The 20,147-nt window shown below is 38.6% G+C and overlaps 2 protein-coding genes across 5 annotated transcripts; one reads left to right on the plus strand and one right to left on the minus strand.

The window, feature by feature from the left end:
• Positions 1-14,596: 14,596 nt before the first annotated feature.
• Positions 14,597-16,239, plus strand: LOC111892626 (UBP1-associated proteins 1C). Its single transcript, XM_023888683.2, has 6 exons — positions 14,597-14,770; positions 14,881-14,955; positions 15,120-15,247; positions 15,328-15,679; positions 15,774-15,887; positions 15,968-16,239. The coding sequence occupies exons 1-6, from the start codon at positions 14,684-14,686 to the stop codon at positions 16,028-16,030; spliced, it is 819 nt and encodes a 272-aa protein (XP_023744451.1). The 5' UTR covers positions 14,597-14,683; the 3' UTR covers positions 16,031-16,239.
• A 1,247-nt stretch (positions 16,240-17,486) lies between these two features.
• Positions 17,487-19,978, minus strand: LOC111892624 (60S ribosomal protein L18a-like protein). 4 transcript variants are annotated; one of them, XM_023888677.2, is made up of 6 exons: positions 19,715-19,978; positions 19,131-19,206; positions 18,646-18,762; positions 18,318-18,444; positions 17,903-18,020; positions 17,487-17,762 (listed from the first exon to the last, which is right to left on the minus strand). In XM_023888677.2, exons 2-6 carry the CDS (start codon positions 19,138-19,140, stop codon positions 17,700-17,702), a joined length of 435 nt encoding a protein of 144 aa, XP_023744445.1. In that variant the 5' UTR covers positions 19,141-19,206; positions 19,715-19,978; the 3' UTR covers positions 17,487-17,699. The 4 variants fall into 4 exon arrangements, with proteins under 4 accessions (XP_023744445.1, XP_023744449.1, XP_023744447.1 ...); XM_023888681.2 differs by lacking the exon at positions 18,646-18,762; XM_023888679.2 differs by lacking the exon at positions 18,646-18,762 and having other exon boundaries at positions 18,318-18,467.
• Positions 19,979-20,147: the final 169 nt, after the last annotated feature.

The raw sequence follows: 20,147 nt of genomic DNA on the forward strand, positions 1-20,147 counted from the left end.
GTGGCGGAGGTTATACGAGACCCCGGTGTTGACCCTTTCCAAAGGTGTTGAGGACTTTGTGGTATTTTGTGATGCATCCATCACTGGTTTGGGGGCAGTCCTTATGCATAGGGACAAGTGATTGCTTATACTTAGCGGCAACTAAAGTCGCATGAGACGCGATATCCTACTCATGACTTGGAGTTGGGGGCAGTGGTGTTTTCCCTCAAGATTTTGAGACATTATCTTTATGGGTCCGTTATATTCTTTACATGGATCACAAGAGTTTGAGATATCTTATGGATCAGCCGAACCTGAATATAAGGCAGTGCAGATGGTTAGACGTAGTCAAGGATTATGACTGCGAGATCCTTTACAATCCGAGTAAAGCGAATGTGGTAATGGATGCTTTGAGCCGCAAGTCGACTGGATCTTTAGTTGGGGGCATGTGTATGAGGATATCCGTTGATTCTCCATTTTTAGGTTTGATTAGAGAGGCATAGACATAGCGAGTTAAGAAGGAGAACTGGAAGCAGGAAAGGATCAAAGGCAAGATCGACTGGTTTGTCAATGATAGTCGAGGGTTGTCGAACCGGTGCCATCGGGTTTGGGTTCCAGTTTCTGGTGGAATTAGGCATATAGTGTCGGAGAAGGCTCATAAGTCTCGCTTTGGAGGTTCCCATGTGGAAGTGGGAACAGATCACCATGGATTTTATCACCAAGTCGTCGAAGACGGCCAAGGGTTTTGATGCTATATGGGTCATCGTGGATTGATTAACCAAAATTGCCCACTTTTTTGCCATCCGAGAGAGCTCTTCGGCCAAAAAGTTGGTCAATGTGTATATCCGAGAGATTGTTGCTTGACATGGGGTTCCGGTCTCTATTGTTTCAGACCGAGATGTTCGGTTCACTTCCCGCTTTTGGCAGAAGCTCCACGAGGCTACATTTCAGCACTATATATCACCCGCTGATCGACAGTCAGAGTGAGCAGACCACCCAAACACTTGAAGATATGTTGTGGGCTTGTGTCATAGATTTCGGTGGGAGTTAGGATTCCTACCTACATCTTGCGGAGTTTTCCTACAACAACAACTACCATTCCAGCATTAGTGCCCCACCTTTTGAGCTCTTGTATGGTTGGAGATGTCGTACTCCGGTATGTTGGGGAGAGGTTGGTCACAGGGTCATGGGAATGATAGAAGTAGTCCTTCAAACCATGGAGATTATTCAGCAGATAAGGTAGAGACTGCAGATAGATCAAAGTCGGCAGAAGAGTTATGTCAACCAACGCTGATCAAAGTTGGAATTTCAGGCTGATGATATGGTATTACTGAAGGTCTCACCCTGGCAGGGTGGATACACTTTAGGAAGAAGGGGAAATTGGGTCCCCAATATATTGGACCATTCCGTGTGATAGCCAGGGTGGCCTACTGGTTGGATTTGTCGAGTGAGATCAGTTAGATCCATAACACTTTCCATGTCTCTCAGTTGCGGAAGTGTGTGTTAGACAGTGAGGCAGTGGTGCCTTTGGATGATATTCAGGTCGATGAGTGCCTAAATTATATTAAGAGGCCGATGGTTATATTGGAAAGAAAGTTGAAGGTCATGTACAACAAGGAGATACCTTTGGTAAAGGTTCAGTGGAAACATCGGAGAGGTTCTGAGTGGACCTAGGAGCTGGAGGCTGAGATGCAAGAGCATTACCCACTGTTGTTATCTGCATCAGACTTCGAAGACGAAGTCTAAGTCAATTAGGAGAGAACTGTAACATATTATTTTGAGGTATTTTCATTTTTTACCCTTATATTATGAGTTATTTCATTTTGGTCCTTATGATGTAAGAATTATGGATGGGATTGGCTATTATTGCCTTTTTTGGATTAGGGGGCGGAACCACGTATGTTGGGTGTACGTTTTGTGTACACTGGGCGTACGAGGTGAAGACCCAAACCCTAATCTTTAGGGTTCGGACCATATTAATTCATCATTATCTCTCAACCTTGGCTCTTTTCATCAGCCTCCATCCTCTCAAAACATCCTTGCCACCCTAATCCACCTTGTGAAGCATTTCTAAGCTTGTGTGTGTGTATTTTGTGCCTTTGAGGAAGAAGGAAGGAAGTAGAGACCATCTTGAAGGAGTGAAACACTTTAGATCCAGAATCACACCATCATTTGGCATCACTTAGAGGTATGAAGTTCTGAACTTGGCGAAGTTTTACTTAGATCTTGTTTTGGGCTTGATTTTAAGTTCTTTTTGTCCCAAATGTGGTGATTCTTGAGCATAGCATGTTCTTGACCCAGTAAGTCGTCCTTTCAGACCTTATGAGGGGTCTTAAGTCATACAAATGTGGTCTTGTTGGTTAGTTTTGCTCCATGCACTCTTTAGAAGGTCTTAATGCATTAAGATGTTATACTTTGGGGTATTAGGCACTTAACGGACATGCAAGGTCATAAAGTTGGAAACTTTATGACCCTTGAGGATATTTTAGCCTTGGATCTATAATTAGAAGCATTAAGTCTAAGAGTCAATGGATGAATAAATTAAGAAGTGGGTAGTTGCATACGTTAGGCGTACCGCAGGGTACGCTATGCATACGTAGATATGACCTCGATACCTCGGACGTCTGTACACCCCGCGTACGAGGCCATATTCAACTTGTTTGTGTTGACTCATTGAATTTGAATTTGACTTTTTCCAAGTTTGACCTAAGGGTATTTTGGGTATTTTGAGTTGTATTTGAGACTGGTCATTATTTGATGAATAGGTTACCGTTGAGCTCCTATTTGGAGTTATGTTCTGTTCAGCGATCTTGTTTAGACTGTGAGGTGAGTTTCTTCACTACACTTATAGGTCGAAGGCACCAAGGCCGACCCATTGGATTGGATATCCTGCTCTGTGATAGAATATCATTATGTTGTAGTGATTTGTGAGATTTATGTCCTGGTATATAGGATGTACGTATGCAGTAATGATTTGTAGATCTGTCTGATAGCTTGTTGGCCGGTTATAGGTTTATCTGTTATATGTGCATATATTTTAGTTTATAGTTGAGTCTTTAGTGCTATGTGTGTGAGCCAACAGACCGGGGGCATTCCAACCCGATGGTTGATTGGGCCCAAGGGTATTCCATCCTGAGGATGACTGGACCCACTGCATATTGGCATTCCAACTTGGGGTATTCCATCCCGAGGATGACTGGACTTAGAGGGTGACTGGGCCTGGGGTATTCCAACCCGATGGTTGATTGGACCTGACATGCTTGTTTGTATATGTTATCTGTTTATATGGTAGTACTTTGGGGGAACTCACTAAGCGTTGGCTTATGTTTTTAGTGTATTGTTTCAGGTACTTCCGATGATCACGGGAAGGCGAAGGAGTGACTGTAACACTCGTGTTTCTAGCCTAGGCATTTATATTGAGTTGATAGTCTAGGTTAACCTTTGTAACTCATTTTGAAGAAATGAAAAGGAATTATGTGAATATTATGTGAATTATGTGTTTTATGCTTAATTATTAGGGCTTAATTAATTAAGAATAAAAATAAGCGTCAAAATTAAAGTGTGAGATAAGCCCGATATCTTTACATAAAGTTGTAGTGGTCGAAACAAGGATTTCGGGGATATAAAGAATACCAAAATCCGAGTTATAACGAAGAAGTTATGACCTGTCGAAGTTTCGCGACAAAACCAGCACGGTGCTGAATGTCGTAAACAGTGAGTTTTCGATAAACTACTTTTTAGCCTTAATAATCTAAACGAAAGTCATAGTATTCGTTAAACCGAGAAGTTCGATAAAAAGAACGGCCAAATCTGACTTCGTATGAGGAAGTTATGATTTTTCGAAGTTTCAGCGTAGCAGTAGACAGCTAAAAACTCAAATTTTAGATCGAGCGATTTTTAGCCAACACAACCTAAACGAGAATTGAAGGTCTCGTCATCAGGAGCACAACGGTAAAAAGTCTGACGAAAATGGACGTCGGATGAAGAAGTTATGAATTTTTAACGGATTTCCTGTCCCGGTCTGTTAAAAATAATAATATAAAATTTAAAGTCAAAATTAGCCGACGAAGTCTAAACGGAAGTTGTAGATCGTAATTTTAGCTACGCGTGCATATAAAGAACGTCAAAAACGGAGCTCGTATACGAAAGTTATGGATTTTAGAAGTTTTGGCGCGAAAACCGAGAAATTTCGTATAGTCACACTTTGCCACGTCACCCTCGCTTAGAATGTGACACGTGTCCTGTTGAGTCACCAGGCTGCTAAGTCATCAGGCTGCTGAGTCACCGAGGCTGCTGAGTCATGCGAAGCCACGTGCCCTCTTCTGATTCGACCGAGGAGGAGGCCCAATCCGAAGCAGCCAGCTCCCCAGCCGAAGCTTCGCCCAACTGCTGCGTGTGTCCGAGCCTCGCTTAACCTAACTCTGAGCCTCGCAGGTGCGCCAGTAAGTCGCGGTCCACTTAGAAGCCGCCAGCGAGCCCTCACAGGTGCGAGCCATGTGCGAGCCATGTGCGAGCCTTCGCCTGCGAGCCTTCTCAGCCGTTGGATCAGAAGCTTCTCAGCCGTCCGATCAGAAGTTTCCCCCTATAAATAGAAGGCTGCGAGCCTTCTCGGATATTTTTAAGAAATTGCCACTTTTAACCCCTAAACCCATATTTCCTTCATCTTAACATCCCGCAAAGCCCCGGTATCGATTGTAAAGCCCGGAATACCCCACGAAGTGCCCGAGAAGCCCGGAAAATTTATCCTTTCGGTTTCGAAGCCCGAATTTTGCAGAGCCCGGTTTCTCAATAAAACTCCTAGTTTTATTAGAAACGATCGTTTTAGGAAACGAATTGCTGCCCGATTTTCACCAAAATATATGAGTGTGTAGTTACTTTCAATTTACACATAGATATGAAGTATTTACCTTGAAATACGTGTTATGTTTAAATATGCTAATTGTTTATTCGAGGTGACTGTTGAATTGATGTTTTATACAAGTTTTAAATTGTATATGCTTTTTATCTACAAAATGTGTTGGGTAGAACATGGGTAGATATAATAGTTGTTGTGTGATAAAATGAAATAATGAGAGGCCTCGTTATAGATGTTATTGATGATCTAGTCATCTAGCGGAGTATAGACGACGACCACGGACTATTCTAGACAGTCCAGTGGAACACTAGTAGGCTAGCAACCTGTAGGTGTTTATTCGAACTGTGTGTTTATTTGAACTGTGTGCTCACCAGATGTACTCCATCCCCCACATGGTTGCCTTTAGGACATTTATTGCTGAGGAATCCCCTTAGCAGTAGTGTCCATCCCGATGATAATCCTTAGGCTAGGTCCCTTGTGATAGGTGTTTAGGGACGTAAAGTGAGGACAACGGGAATGGGTAATCAGGGTTATTGTTGATTGGTGAACTTAATAAGTATATTATTATTGTAGGTTGAAAAACCCTATATGCTCACCAGACTCCCAAGCCTGACCCACTTAGTTTTATGATTACAGGTAGTGGACCCCGAGCATAGTCGGAGGATGACGAGAGATTTTTGGATTATAGGCCAGTAGTTGTAAATAACTGTTGAAAGGCTTATAATGTCTTGTTTATGCTTTTGATTTGTATCGGAACATGACATCCCGAGGTTTTGAGGACCAATTCCACAATATTTATAAAAAGATTTCTCTGATTTTATTTTAAAAAGCATAAATTAAATCGGTCTTTTCTGGCCGAGAAAAATGGGGATGTCACAGTTGGTATCAGAGCATTAGTTTAAGTGAACTAAGAAATTGTAGAATTTCTAGACTTGAACTTAGAATGCTAAGTGATGATTGTGAGATGAGTGTCTACCATATTTTAGACACGAGCACTAGTTTATTTTAGGGAAGATGCCTAAAATGCCCTTATGTGCTAAATGCTATGTGTTTGCCATGTGTGCCATTATTTGTTCGGATCTATGGTTTGTTGCCGACCGAATCTGGAAACCTTATGTGTGTAGGATTCTAAGCGTTTGAATACGAGATTAGAACTAACATGTAAACGTTTCGGAGTGATAAGGGAATGTCTAACAAGAATAAAGACCTAAATTCGCCTTATTCGGTATATAGATTGTAATGGCAAGAACTCGGAGTGGAGCTAGAAATGCAAACAGAAACCAACAACCTCAACCTCAAGTGGTGGAACAGGTTCCTATAGTAGGAGCTGCACCCGAACCCATCACCATGGCTGGAGTACGAACCATGATTCAGACCATGTTGGCTGAACAGAGGGAGGAATTGAGGCAAATGTTGCTGAACGACAGGGATGAACCTTCAGTTCCTGTTGAACAACGTGAACTAAATGACAATCGATCTGAAGAAGGGAACAACAGTAGATCGGTTGGTCATAGTGAACCGCTTGTGGTTGGGAGGAATAACCACGAGGGTAGAATGGAGAGAAATGGGTGCAAGTATAAGGACTTTATGACTTGCAAGCCATCGACCTTCAATGGAAAAGAAGATCTTGTCGGAGTAATGGATTGGATCTCGGAAATGGAGTTGGCTTTCATGACTTGTGATTGCCAAAGCAAGTTACAAACTACGTTTGCAGTACGTCAGTTCAGGGGTAGTGCAGCTCGTTGGTGGAGCACTTTGGGGAAAACCCTAAGCCCTAATGAGCCACTGCAATTAACTTGGGCAGAGTTCTTGGTGCACTTCAAGCGCAAGTACTGCTCGGCCCAAAACGTACTTGAGTTAGAAAACCAATTTCTAACGTTGCAGAAGGGGAGTATGACCGTTGACGAATATACGAATAACTTCACAGACAAAATGGAGTTTGCTTTGCGTATTGTCCCAGATGAGTTGGCAAAAATAGACAGGTACGCAAAGGGACTTCCATGGGAGTACGCGGTGCTAGTACGTCAAACACTTACTTTGGAGGCAGCTATCTGGGCTGCCAAGTCTGTGGAGGACATGATTAAGGGAAGAGCTGCCAGCAAAGTCGAGGTTGGCGAGAAGAGGAAATTTGAAGGGTCTGCTAAACCCAACAAAAAGAGCAAGTTCGGTTCAAAGGAGTTCAGGGGAGGAAATGAATTTAAATGGTGCGAGAAGTGCAAGAAGAAGCACTCGGGAAAATGTGGCGAGGAAGTAACCTGCTACAAGTGTGAGAAACGGGGCACTATGCCAATGAGTGCACCACCAACAAGAGGGTGTGCTACGAGTGCCGTGAAGAAGGGCATATTGCTAAGGATTGCCCAAAGCAGAAAGATGTGGGAAGGTCCAACATACCACTAAAGCCGAAGGCGAGAGCCTTCCAAATGACGTTCGAAGCTGCGAAAGAAGAAGCCGATGTCGCTTCAGGTACCTTTCTCATAAACGAATTGTCTGCCCAAATTTTGTTTAATTCTGGAGCCAATTACTCCTTTATATTGCATGAATTTGGTAGAAAGCTAGCTTTGCCTATAGATAGGCTAGTTAATGCCTTATTAGTCAAGATTGCTAGTGGCAAGTTTGTACCTGTTAGCCATCGTATGAAAAACATCCTCATTGACTTGGATGGGAATAAGTTCCAAGAGGAATTATTGCCTATCGAGTTAAATGGATTCGACATAGTTTTAGGAATGGATTGGCTTAGCGCCAACGATGCAGAAATACTATGTAGAAAAAAGATAGTAAAAGTAAACCCGCCAGGGAAAGAGTCGTTTATGGTGTACGGAGACAAACGCAGAGTAAACTCTGGAATCATTTCCCTAATGAAAGCCAGAAAGTGTTTGGCCAAGGGATGTACATCATATCTAGCATTCGTGATCGATGCTAAGATGGAAAAGAAGGAGGTGCAGAATATTCCGGTGGTGTGTGGGTATCCGGAAGTCTTTCCCGAAGATCTTCCCGGATTGCCCCCTGATCGACAAGTAGAATTACGTATCGACTTGTTACCAGGAACGACGCCGATAGCAAAAGCACCTTATCGATTAGCGCCAACCGAAATGAAAGAACTTATGACACAACTTCAGGAGTTATTGGACAAGGGTTTCATTCGACCTAGTTCATCACCCTGGGGAGCCCTTATGTTATTTATAAAGAAGAAAGATGGAAGCATGAGAATGTGCATCGATTACAGAGAGCTGAACAAAGTGACGATAAAGAACAAGTACCCGTTGCCAAGGATCGATGACTTGTTCGACCAGTTGCAGGGTTCGAGCTATTTCTCGAAGATCGATCTTAGGTCGGGATACCATCAACTAAAGGTGAGAGAGCAGGATATCGAAAAGACTGCTTTTAGAATGAGATATGGACACTATGAATTTTTGGTTATGTCGTTCAAACTAACCAATGCCCCAACAACTTTCATGGATTTGATGAATAGGGTTTGTAAACCATTCTTAGATAAATCCGTGATAGTATTCATAGACGATATCTTGATTTATTCGAAAAGCAAGCAGGAGCATGAAAAGCATCTGCGTGAAGTGCTAGAAGTCCTAAAAAAGGAGAAGTTGTATGAAAAGTTCTCTAAGTGTGAATTTTGGATTCAATAAGTCCAATTTTTAGGTCATGTGGTTAACCAAGAAGGAATAATGGTTGACCCAACAAAGATTGAAGCTGTAATGAAGTGGGAACAACCAAAGAGTCCTACGGAGATTCGAAGCTTTTTAGGATTAGCTGGATATTACCGAAGGTTTATCCAAGGCTTTTCTTTGATTGCTACTCCATTAACAGCTTTGACCCACAAAGGAGCCACTTATGCTTGGAATGAGAAGCATAAGGAAGCCTTTGAGAAGTTGAAGAAGGAACATGAAAAGAACTACCCTACTCATGATCTAGAGTTGGCAGCGGTAGTATTTACCTTGAAGATATGGAGGCATTATCTTTATGGCACCAAGTGTAAACTTTTCACTGATCATAAGAGTCTTCAATATCTCTTTAATCAGAAGGAATTGAACATGAGGCAACGACACTGGCTAGAGTTACTCAAGGACTACGACTGTGAGATACTTTACCACCCTGGTAAAGCATATGTTGTTGCCGATGCTCTCAGTCGGAAGGTAAACCTTGAAAAGAAAAGGCCAAGAGCGTTGAGAATTGAAGTCATCTCGACAATTGTGGAAAGTATAAAGAAAGCTCAAGAGGAAGCTTTAGAGAAAAATGACCGAAAGGAAGAACGTTTGGGCAAAACGTTAGTGTTCAGTACAAACAACCAAGGGTTGAAGGTATTTCAAGATAGAATTTGGGTACCTAAGACAGGCGGAATAAGGGATCTTCTAATGGAAGAAGCTCACAAGACCATGTACTCGATTCATCTCGGCAGTACAAAAACGTATAGGGATCTAAAACCCTATTATTGGTGGCCGACGATGAAGCTCGATGTTGCTAAGTATGTGGCCGAGTGTGTAACTTGTGCTAGGATTAAGGCACAACATCACAAACCATATGGGAGTTTAGAACCTTTACCCGTACCCATGGGTAAATGGGAAGACATCACCATGGATTTTGTGACTAAACTACCCAGAACATGGAACGGTCACGACATGATTTGGGTGGTCGTTGATCGCTTCACTAAGAGTGCGCATTTCATAGCGGCCAAAGAGAAATGGTCTATGGATAAACTTGCGAATTCTTACATGAAGGAAATTGTGAGGCTTCACGGTGTTCCGTTAACGATTGTGTCCGATCGTGATAGCCGTTTTACCTCAAGGTTTTGGAGGAGTCTACAAGAGGAATTGGGTACCAAGTTGTGTTTGAGTACAGCTTACCATCCGCAAACCGATGGTCAGAGCGAGCGAACGATTCAAACATTGGAGGATATGCTGAGAGCATGTACCCTAGAATTCCAAGGTAACTGGGATGAACACTTACCTTTAGTAGAATTCTCCTATAATAATAGTTTCCACTCAAGCATTAAGATGGCACCTTATCACGCTTTGTATGGGGAGAAGTGTCGAACGCCATCATGTTGGCTGGAAACTGGGGAAAATCAGTTTATGGGACCTGAAATAGTCCATGAGACTGCTGAAAAGTTGAAAGTGGTAAGGGAAAGGATGTTAGTTGCTCAAGATCGACAAAAGAGTTATGCTGACAAGAAAAGACAACCGATATCCTTCGATGTTGGAGATTCGGTTTTACTTAAAGTCTCGCCGTGGAAGGGACTTATAAGATTTGGGAAACGAGGAAAGTTGAGTCCAAGGTTTATTGGACCATTTAAAGTTCTTCAGAGAATCGGGAGTCAAGCGTACAAGCTAGAGTTACCGGAAGAACTAGAGGGTATTCATAACACCTTTCATGTGTGTTACTTGAGAAAGTTCACAGGAGATGTGCCCGACATAATTCCGATTTTTGAGTTAAGGTTGGATGAAAAAAAGATATTGATCGAAGAACCTGAGGCAATCGTTGACCGTAAGATTATGAAGTTACGATGCAAGATGGTCGATTTAGTGCTTGTGCGCTGGAAACATACGAATGGACCAAATCTCACTTGGGAAACGGAGAGTGACATGACGAGTCGCTACCCGCAGTTGTTTGGTGATATGTGATTCCGGGGACGGAATCATCCTAAAGGGGAGAGAATTGTAACACTCGTGTTTCTAGCCTAGGCATTTATATTGAGTTGATAGTCTAGGTTAACCTTTGTAACTCATTTTGAAGAAATGAAAAGGAATTATGTGAATATTATGTGAATTATGTGTTTTATGCTTAATTATTAGGGCTTAATTAATTAAGAATAAAAATAAGCGTCAAAATTAAAGTGTGAGATAAGCCCGATATCTTTACATAAAGTTGCAGTGGTCGAAACAAGGATTTCAGGGATATAAAGAATACCAAAATCCGAGTTATAACGAAGAAGTTATGACCTGTCGAAGTTTCGCGACAAAACCGGCACGATGCTGAATGTCGTAAACAATGAGTTTTCGATAAACTACTTTTTAGCCTTAGTAATCTAAACGAAAGTCGTAGTATTCGTTAAACCGAGAAGTTCGATAAAAAGAACGGCCAAATCTGACTTCGTATGAGGAAGTTATGATTTTTCGAAGTTTCAGCGTAGCAATAGACAGCTAAAAACTCGAATTTTAGATCAGCGATTTTTAGCCGACACAACCTAAACGAGAATTGAAGGTCTCGTCATTAGGAGCACAACGGTAAAAAGTCTGACGAAAATGGACGTCGGATGAAGAAGTTATGAATTTTTAATGGATTTCATGTCCCGGTTTGTTAAAAATAATAATATAAAATTTAAAGTCAAAATTAGCCGACGAAGTCTAAACGGAAGTTGTAGATCGTAATTTTAGCTACACGTGCATATAAAGAACGTCAAAAACGGAGCTCGTATGCGAAAGTTTTGGATTTTAGAAGTTTTGGCGCGAAAACCGAGAAATTTCGCATAGTCACACTTTGCCACGTCACCCTAGCTTAGAATGTGACACGTGTCCTGCTGAGTCACCAGGCTGCTGAGTCATCAGGCTGTTGAGTCACCGAGGCTGCTGAGTCATGCGAAGCCACGTGCCCTCTTCTGATTCGACCGAGGAGGAGGCCCAATCCGAAGCAGCCAGCTCCCCAGCCGAAGCTTCGCCCAGTTGTCGCGTGTGTCCGAGCCTCGCTTAACCTAACTCCGAGCCTCGCAGGTGCGCCAGTAAGCCGCGGTCCACTTAGAAGCCGCCAGCGAGCCCTCGCAGGTGCGAGCCATGTGCGAGCCTTCGCCTGCGAGCCTTCTCAGCCGTTGGATCAGAAGCTTCTCAGCCGTCCGATCAGAAGTTTCCCCCTATAAATAGAAGGCTGCGAGCCTTCTCGGATATTTTTAAGAAATTGCCACTTTTAACCCCTAAACCCATATTTCCTTCATCTTAACATCCCGCAAAACCCCGGTATCGATTGTAAAGCCCGGAATACCCCACGAAGTGCCCGCGAAGCCTGAAAAATTTATCTTTTCGGTTTCAAAGCCCGACTTTTGCAGAGCCCGGTTTCTCAATAAAACTCCCGGTTTTATTAGAAACAATCGTTTTAGGAAACGAATTGCTGCCCGATTTTCACCAAAATATGTGAGTGTGTAGTTACTTTCAATTTACACATAGCTATGAAGTATTTACATTGAAATACGTGTTATGTTTAAATATGCTAATTGTTTATTCGAGGTGACTGTTGAATTGATGTTTTATACAAGTTTTAAATTGTATATGCTTTTTATCTACAAAATGTGTTGGGTAGAACATGGGTAGATATAATAGTTGTTGTGTGATAAAATGAAATAATGAGAGGCCTCGTTATAGATGTTATTGATGATCTAGTCATCTAGCGGAGTATAGATGACGACCACGGACTATTCTAGACAGTCCAGTGGAACACTAGTAGGCTAGCAACCTGTAGGTGTTTATTCGAACTGTGTGTTTATTTGAACTGTGTGCTCACCAGATGTACTCCATCCCCCACATGGTTGCCTTTAGGACATTTATTGCTGAGGAATCCCCTTAGCAGTAGTGTCCATCCCGATGATAATCCTTAGGCTAGGTCCCTTGTGATAGGTGTTTAGGGACGTAAAGTGAGGACAACGGGAATGGGTAATCAGGGTTATTGTTGATTGGTGAACTTAATAAGTATATTATTATTGTGGGTTGAAAAACCCTATATGCTCACCAGACTCCCTAGCCTGACCCACTCAGTTTTATGATTACAGGTAGTGGACCCCGAGCATTGTCGGAGGATGACGAGAGATTTTTGGATTATAGGCCAGTAGTTGTAAATAACTGTTGAAAGGTTTATAATGTCTTGTTTATGCTTTTGATCTGTATCAGAACATGACATCCCGAAGTTTTGATATATATGGAAAATATATATACCTTCTTAATGAAGGTTTTTGATAAACTTTTATTATATGTTGTTTGGGGACTAATTCCGCAATATCTTATAAAAAGATTTCTCTGATTTTATTTTTAAAAGCATAAATTAAATCGGTCTTTTCTGGCCGAGAAAAATGGGGATGTCACAGTGACCGTACACATCCTCTGTTTTTATGGCTTTGTGATTTTGGGATACTATGATATTGTTAAACAATTTGAAACAACTATTTTGTAACATTTTATGACTATGGGTTGCTTTTAAAAAGTTTAAATATGTTGTGATTTTTGAGTCGTTACAAAAATATCACATACAATGCAATGTAATAAACAACCATGGGTTATCAGCAACCTTGGGACTATCAACAGTCCTGAGGACTATCAGCAGTCCTATGGGCTCACAACTTCCCTATAGGTTATCAACAATCATATGGGTTATCAGTAACCTTAAAGACTATCAACAGTCCTGGAGTTATCAACAAATCAATAAATACAAATAAGAACAATAAAAAAAAAATAAGACTCAACTAGTCTAGCATGCATCATACTATGACATAGATAATATCATGAGAAAACTCATCTTACAAATAGCAGACTAACACAACAACTCTCTGACAGTGAAGAATGGTACTAAGAGTCACATAATCATCAATATAGAAGTATCTTCTGAGTTTACACCTTAAAATCCTCAAGTTGACTTTTGGTCAACTTGGTCAAAAAATCAACGGTCAAAGTCATCCTCAAACTGATCTCCACGTCGTGGCTACCCATAGGCCACATCGTTGCAGCTACATGACAAAACAGTCGTGGTGATACCATACATCGCATCATGGCAAGCAGACTGTCACGTCGTGGAAACTGGTCTCTCACAGGTAAATGGATTAAGCTCTTAATCCTTAACCCCATGAGCTATAAATCTTAGATCTGAACCTTCCCAAGATCTTTTTGGATAAAATTTCAAACTTTATCTATTAAGACATCCCAATAAGCCAATATTTCAAATCATAAGCTCTTCATGGTTGAACCCATTGCTTTGTGATTTTTATTAAATCTCTAACAACAACAAATTCTATCAAGATAGGTATTTATATGCTTCAAATTTGACGGCTATTAACCGTGAACAACTAAACAATAACTGCCAAATATACACGTCATTTGGATATTCAAAGAAAATAATTAATTAATTTCGTAATTAGTAAATTAAAAATATTATTACCCTAAAACCCTTCAAGCCCATATTTTTGACTATTTATATTAATTAATTTATATCTAATCGAAGCCCAATTGAGCTAACCTAACCTCACAATCCAAGCCCAAATGCTTTTTACTCTTAATTGATTCATTTTCATGGAATGAAAAGACATAATGTTACAAATCTATCAGAACTTTTCTTTCTTTCCAATGTGATAAGGTCTCAATGCATTAAAGAAAACAGTCTTCAAGGTTGATCGTCTTTGAGATATTAATTACTATGGTTTTGTCATTATGTGATAGGTATCATCCGATGTTCTTACTTATGATGCTGTGATGATTAAATTTCGAAGGATTTAACTAAATGTCTACTTTTGTTTGTCTATCAACTAACTTATAAAAGCAAAAAACCAACAATGTTTTGACGGGGTTCCATATGGGGTTGAGGTCATGATGGCAGGAGCCTCTATAATAATAATAATAATAATAATAATAATAATAATAATAATAAAAACCAACATTTTTGAGCCAAAACGATTTTGATATTTGATTTATATCATCAACCCTGGGCCTTTATATAAAAAATGGTTCTATGGGCCTTCTTATACTATACAACCCGGAAACAAATCCAAGATTCCCAAAAGCCCCCCTTAAACCTATTCAATTTCATATTTGAGCCCTAACCCCCTCTCCTTCTCCTCTTTGCTCGAATTTGTACGATTAACGAAGAGCAGCCATGGTTTGGTTTCAATGCGAGGACTGTGGTGATAACCTTAAGAAACCGAAGCTCGCCAATCACTTCAGAGCTTGCTCCGCTAACAGGGTTCGATTTCTGATTTTTTATTCGTCTTTTTGATTCCGAATTTGCTTTGTTGAGTAACTACTCTTCTTCTGTATGTCTGTTAGTGTTTGATCGTATTTGTGTTTGTGTAGCTATCATGCATCGATTGCGGGCAAATGTTCGGGCAACAGAGTGTTCAAGGTCACACGCAGTGCATCACAGAAATGGTGCGATTTCTATCTCTTAATTTTGTTCGTTTTTTGGATTTTGTTTATCTTCTAATCTCTAGAGCTGTTAAGTTTTCCCTGAATTTGTTTATTGAATTGTCCAAACGATGAATCCTTTTCTGATTTGAGATTAGGAGATGATGTTTTGGTTGTTTTGTCTTCAGGAGAAATATGGTCCAAAGGGTCAAACGAAACCTACAGGTACACCTGGAAAACCTAATAGTGCCTCAAAGCCAAAACCAGAAGTCGACATAAATGTCGGATTATCAGAACGTCCTCCATGGTTTTGCAGGTTTGTTGCTCAAAATCTAACTTGATCTCATTTGAACAGAGTTAACTTGTATACTTACATGTTCTTTAATCAACAAACAGTCTATGTAACACGAGTGCTACTAGTAAGCAAACGTTGCTTTCACATGCTGATGGGAAGAAACACAGAGCAAAAGCACGAGCTTTCCATGCATCAAAGCAACCACCCAAGGAGACAGAGGAACATCCTACTCCTAATAACGAAGGTAAATCTGAAAATGTTGAGGAAACACATACACCTGAAAGCAAGAAGAGAAAGCTTGAAGCTTTTGAAAAGAATGGTGAATTGGGAAATGGTGAAGTGATTCATGATGCAAATGTGGAATCAGAGGAACCAAAGAAGGTGAAATGTAAGAAAGAAGATGGTGAGAAGAGGATAAAGTGGAAGAAGATAATAACTTCAGTCTTGAAATCTGTACGTATACTACTATACTTTTGTATACCTTTCTTGAATTCAATCTCATTGGTTTTGTTTAAAAAGTTGTGTTTGTCTTTTTTGTATGTGATAGAATCCGGATGGCAGTATGAAGATGAGAAAACTACGAACACAAGTTTTGAAGACACTTAAGGAATCTGGGTCAACAGTAGATGAGAATGAACTTGTTGAGACACTTGAGCATAAGGTCAGAGTACAAAACAACTTTAATTTTTTTTTTTTTTAAACTTATGTCATGTCTTTAACAGAATATTGAATTTATGACAGATTAATTCAAGCTCCAAGTTTGCTGTTAATGGGAAGTATGTACAATTGGCTACTAAAAGTTAAGAGATTTTTGCAGATCGAATCCTTGGATGAATTGCAATTTAATCGTCCAGGTTCATATGCCTTGTTGGGTAATTGGGTCTTTTTGGTTTTGGGATGAACTTTTGTAGATGAAAATTTTGTTAGATGGCGTATTTATATTTATAAACAAAGGAAGAGTGTAACCCTATTTCTGTTATTGTTAAAAGATTATTTAATCGAATTTTCGGATAGTCGTTGCTCTCTACATAAGTATAAAAATGTAAAATTATATAAAATGATTTATCAAAAACACATCATTCATTAATTTTAAAAGCAGGTAATTAAGTTGTATACAAAATTATAAAATAGTTTTTTTGTTAAAGGTTATTTGGAGTGACTTTTGAACTTAGAGCTTTTTGTTTAGGTGCTACTATATATATATATATATATATATATATATATATATATATATATATATATATATATATATATATATATATATATATATATATATATATATATCTCTTTTACTTGCATAAAAAAAACCATGTAAATATGGTTGTTTTAGCTAAAAGTTAGAAACTCAACAAAATTGCGTATCTTTTGTTTTAGCTAAAAGTTAGAAGCTCTAAAAAATTGCGTATCTTTTGTTTTAGCTAAAAGTTAGAAGCTCTAAATTAAACATGCCACTAGATAAAATTAAAAGACTACTTAGAAAATATAAAACGATCTTGTATTCAACTAAACTATTTACTATAAAATTCAGTCAATACCTAATAATTATTGTGAGTTTATTTAAAAAAATGACACAATGGCTCAAAGAAGTATTTCGAATTTGTCCATTTAGTTATATAACTTCTTTTCGTGTTTTATGAAAAAAATAAACTTTAAAATGATATGTCTTTTTAGTCAGATTCATATGCCACTTAAGCATTTTTCCATTTAAAAGTCAAAATCACATTTTGACCATTCAAAATCCATTTAAAAGTCAAAATTGGAGGCCATGTCACCCTCAAAATCGACCCCCTAATCAACAAGCAAAATTGAGGTGTTCAGACCCATCATTGTAATCATGTAATTTTGAATTGTTCATGGTTAAACATTCCTTAAACAATCTCCTAAATTAAAGTCTTTTGCTTTGAAGAGATTCGTTTCCCTTTTTTTGTTTGAATCTGTTGCTTGACACTAACTACCTTCTTCTCCACTAAACTGGAACTACAAGAACCACTAATCTGATTCGAGTTTTGAGCAGAACATATGTTACACAACCAAATGGGAAAATTCGATGTGTCATTTCCCCTTGAAATATTACAAAGTTAAGCACATATTTATTAAATAATATTTCATCACTTTTATATGAAATGTGGTAAAACTTTTCAGTTTTCCAAAAGAGCAAAAGTCAAAAAGCCAAAACAGAAACACAACCACAAAAGATACCCACAAACACATATGTAACAAAACCCCAACACAAACACTCAAAAAACTTGGATTTGGATCATGCAATGCAAAAGATGTGAGGTTCTTGATTAACTTTTGTACAAATTTCACAGCACAAAAGCAGTTGCGAAAACAAAAACAAAAACAAAAACGCTTCTCAAGATTGTACAATTTGGTCGTATACATAATTTGTGTCCCTAAAAACCACAATTTCAAACATTTTCATGTTTGTATTTCTATCAACTTTTCTCTTGTGCAATCAAATGTCAAAACATTATCTTCCACCAAACACCAAAACCATCACTACAATAAACAATATAACCGAACACCCCATTGCCTGCAATTTCAAACCACATATATACATACATACTCCACTTAGTTTCATATTTCAGGGTAAATTATATATAAAGTTTAGATTTTTTTTAGATATATAAATATTACTATTTTGACCAATAAGAGAGAGAAAAAGGGGATTACAGCAATAGCAGAAGCAGCAAGACCAGCACGTTCCCTAGGATCCTTCCGATAATAATTTCCAAAATAGAGGAATGTAGCATAGAACCACATCAAAGGGAAAGCAAATCCTATTAAGAAACTACAAGGACAAGGACAACAGTGTCAGAATGTCAGTGTCAGTGTCAGGTGTTGTTTCTTTTTTACTTAACACAGACATGACTTGGTACTTGTTTCTAAACAAAAGGGTAAAATGGTCATTTACTCAAATTCATACGGTTCATTCGGTCCCAAAAGAAACTATAGACGGCTATACAAGTGTTACTTTTTGACTTAATAAAGAAAGTCAATGAAAGGGCTTTTTTCGCATTAAGTCTCCAACTTTTAAAAAAAAAAAAAATTATAAAGACTTTATGTAATGGGAATAAAGGAAACTTACGAAAACCATCCGATTCCACATCCAAAACAAGGAAGAGGTTTGTCATAAAGGCCTTGATGAAAATCATCTGAATCCTTAATAAGTGCATACTTTCCTTTCTCACGATCATTATTATTTGACATATGCCCTGCCATCATCAACATGTGTCTCCTACATAAGTATAACCACTCCCATAATTTTCTTATATTACATCTCAATGCACACAATTACAAACACGTAAAACACATCAAATCAATAAGGGGCGTTTTAGTCATTTAATGTTCTCATTTCATGGTCTAGTTATGCTATGTGATAATTTTTACAACATCTATTGTTGGGTATCTACTACCTTTAAACATTGAAAAATATCGTGAAGATGGCCTCAAAAGATCAAGATGCTTATCCGAAACTGATTTGACCAATTCAATACCATTTTTCAAAACCTTCCCTTCCTCCATTGCAGCATCTGTGAAATCAGAAAGTCCCAATTTATATTCATTAGTATGGGATGAATATAAATTGGGATATAACCTTTTTAGGGCTAACATAACATCCATGCATTGTCTTTGTAAATTGTACCTTGTTTATTATAGTTGATTATTTTAATTATAATTATTCGATATCACATAATAACTTTGAAAACACACAATAAAGGTCCAAACACCCCCTAATTTTTCTTGCCCTATAAGAAAGCTGTATAAAAGATAACTTTAAAGCAAGACATACTTGAAGGATGCTAAGCATATACTCCCTAAAGGAGACATTGAAAGCAAACCAAAAGGGGAAACTTTATACAAATATAAAAGGAGGTGAGAAAAAGTTGAAGTCAATTACTTTGATCCATTTCCACTGGTTTAAAGTTGAGAGCAAGCTGCTCACCAGCTACTTGCAACCTCTTCTTGAAGTAACCCTGTTTCATATGTACAATAGACTACATCAAATTGGATACAATATAATAAAGTATTAACTAATAAAAGCTTGTTATATGTAATAAATATATGAACAGCAATAGGCTGGGAAATCAGCCATTTAAATCCATCAATTCTTGAGGTATCGGATCACACACCATCAAGTTCAAACAAAATCCACAACTAAATCCAGTCAATTTGCTATACAATTGATGAGTAGTTTACAAACCCTAAAAATAGTTCCTGAATTTCTTACCTTTTTTTTCTGTTCTTTGTTAATTTATGATTAGTGAAGCCTAATAAACAGATGTGAATCCTAGTTAGTTTAAATGCCCTTGAATTCTAAGTTCAAAATTCACATAAAACTAAAAAATTATCAAGAAATCACAGATATCGAAAACCATGATCATAAACACCACTCAATAAACCAAATCAAAATCAAATACACCTGCATAGCAAAAGTGAAAATAGAAACCACATTCCATAGGGTACAATCAATACAAAACTTACCTAATAATGATTCGTGATTGTATTAAAGCGCGATTCCGGATCAGAAATTAGGAGTAATATTCGTTTGATAATCGAAGAGAGATTAAGGAATTGGAAATTTCCAGAAGCAGAAGATATATTGACGAGCAACAAAAATCGAAAAGGGTTTTTAATTCTTAGAATTAATCAAGAACAACAGGAGCAGAGCTCAATTGACTCTCTCCCTCTGACCCTCTCTCTATATCTCTCTCGGTGATTGTCGGTTACACCGAAATGAACAAAATAAAGGAAAGATACTTAATGCGACTTTTTAAAAAGAAAGTGACCAATTTTAATATACGGATAATCACCAACATAATTAAGAAAACAAAAAATAAAAGTAAAAACAGTTACATTTATCAAATTATTCTTCAAAATAATAGTCAACAAGGCTATATTTGGCGTACTAGCTGAA

This window comes from Lactuca sativa, chromosome 5, assembly GCF_002870075.4.
Source record: "Lactuca sativa cultivar Salinas chromosome 5, Lsat_Salinas_v11, whole genome shotgun sequence".
Taxonomy (NCBI): Eukaryota; Viridiplantae; Streptophyta; class Magnoliopsida; order Asterales; family Asteraceae; genus Lactuca; species Lactuca sativa.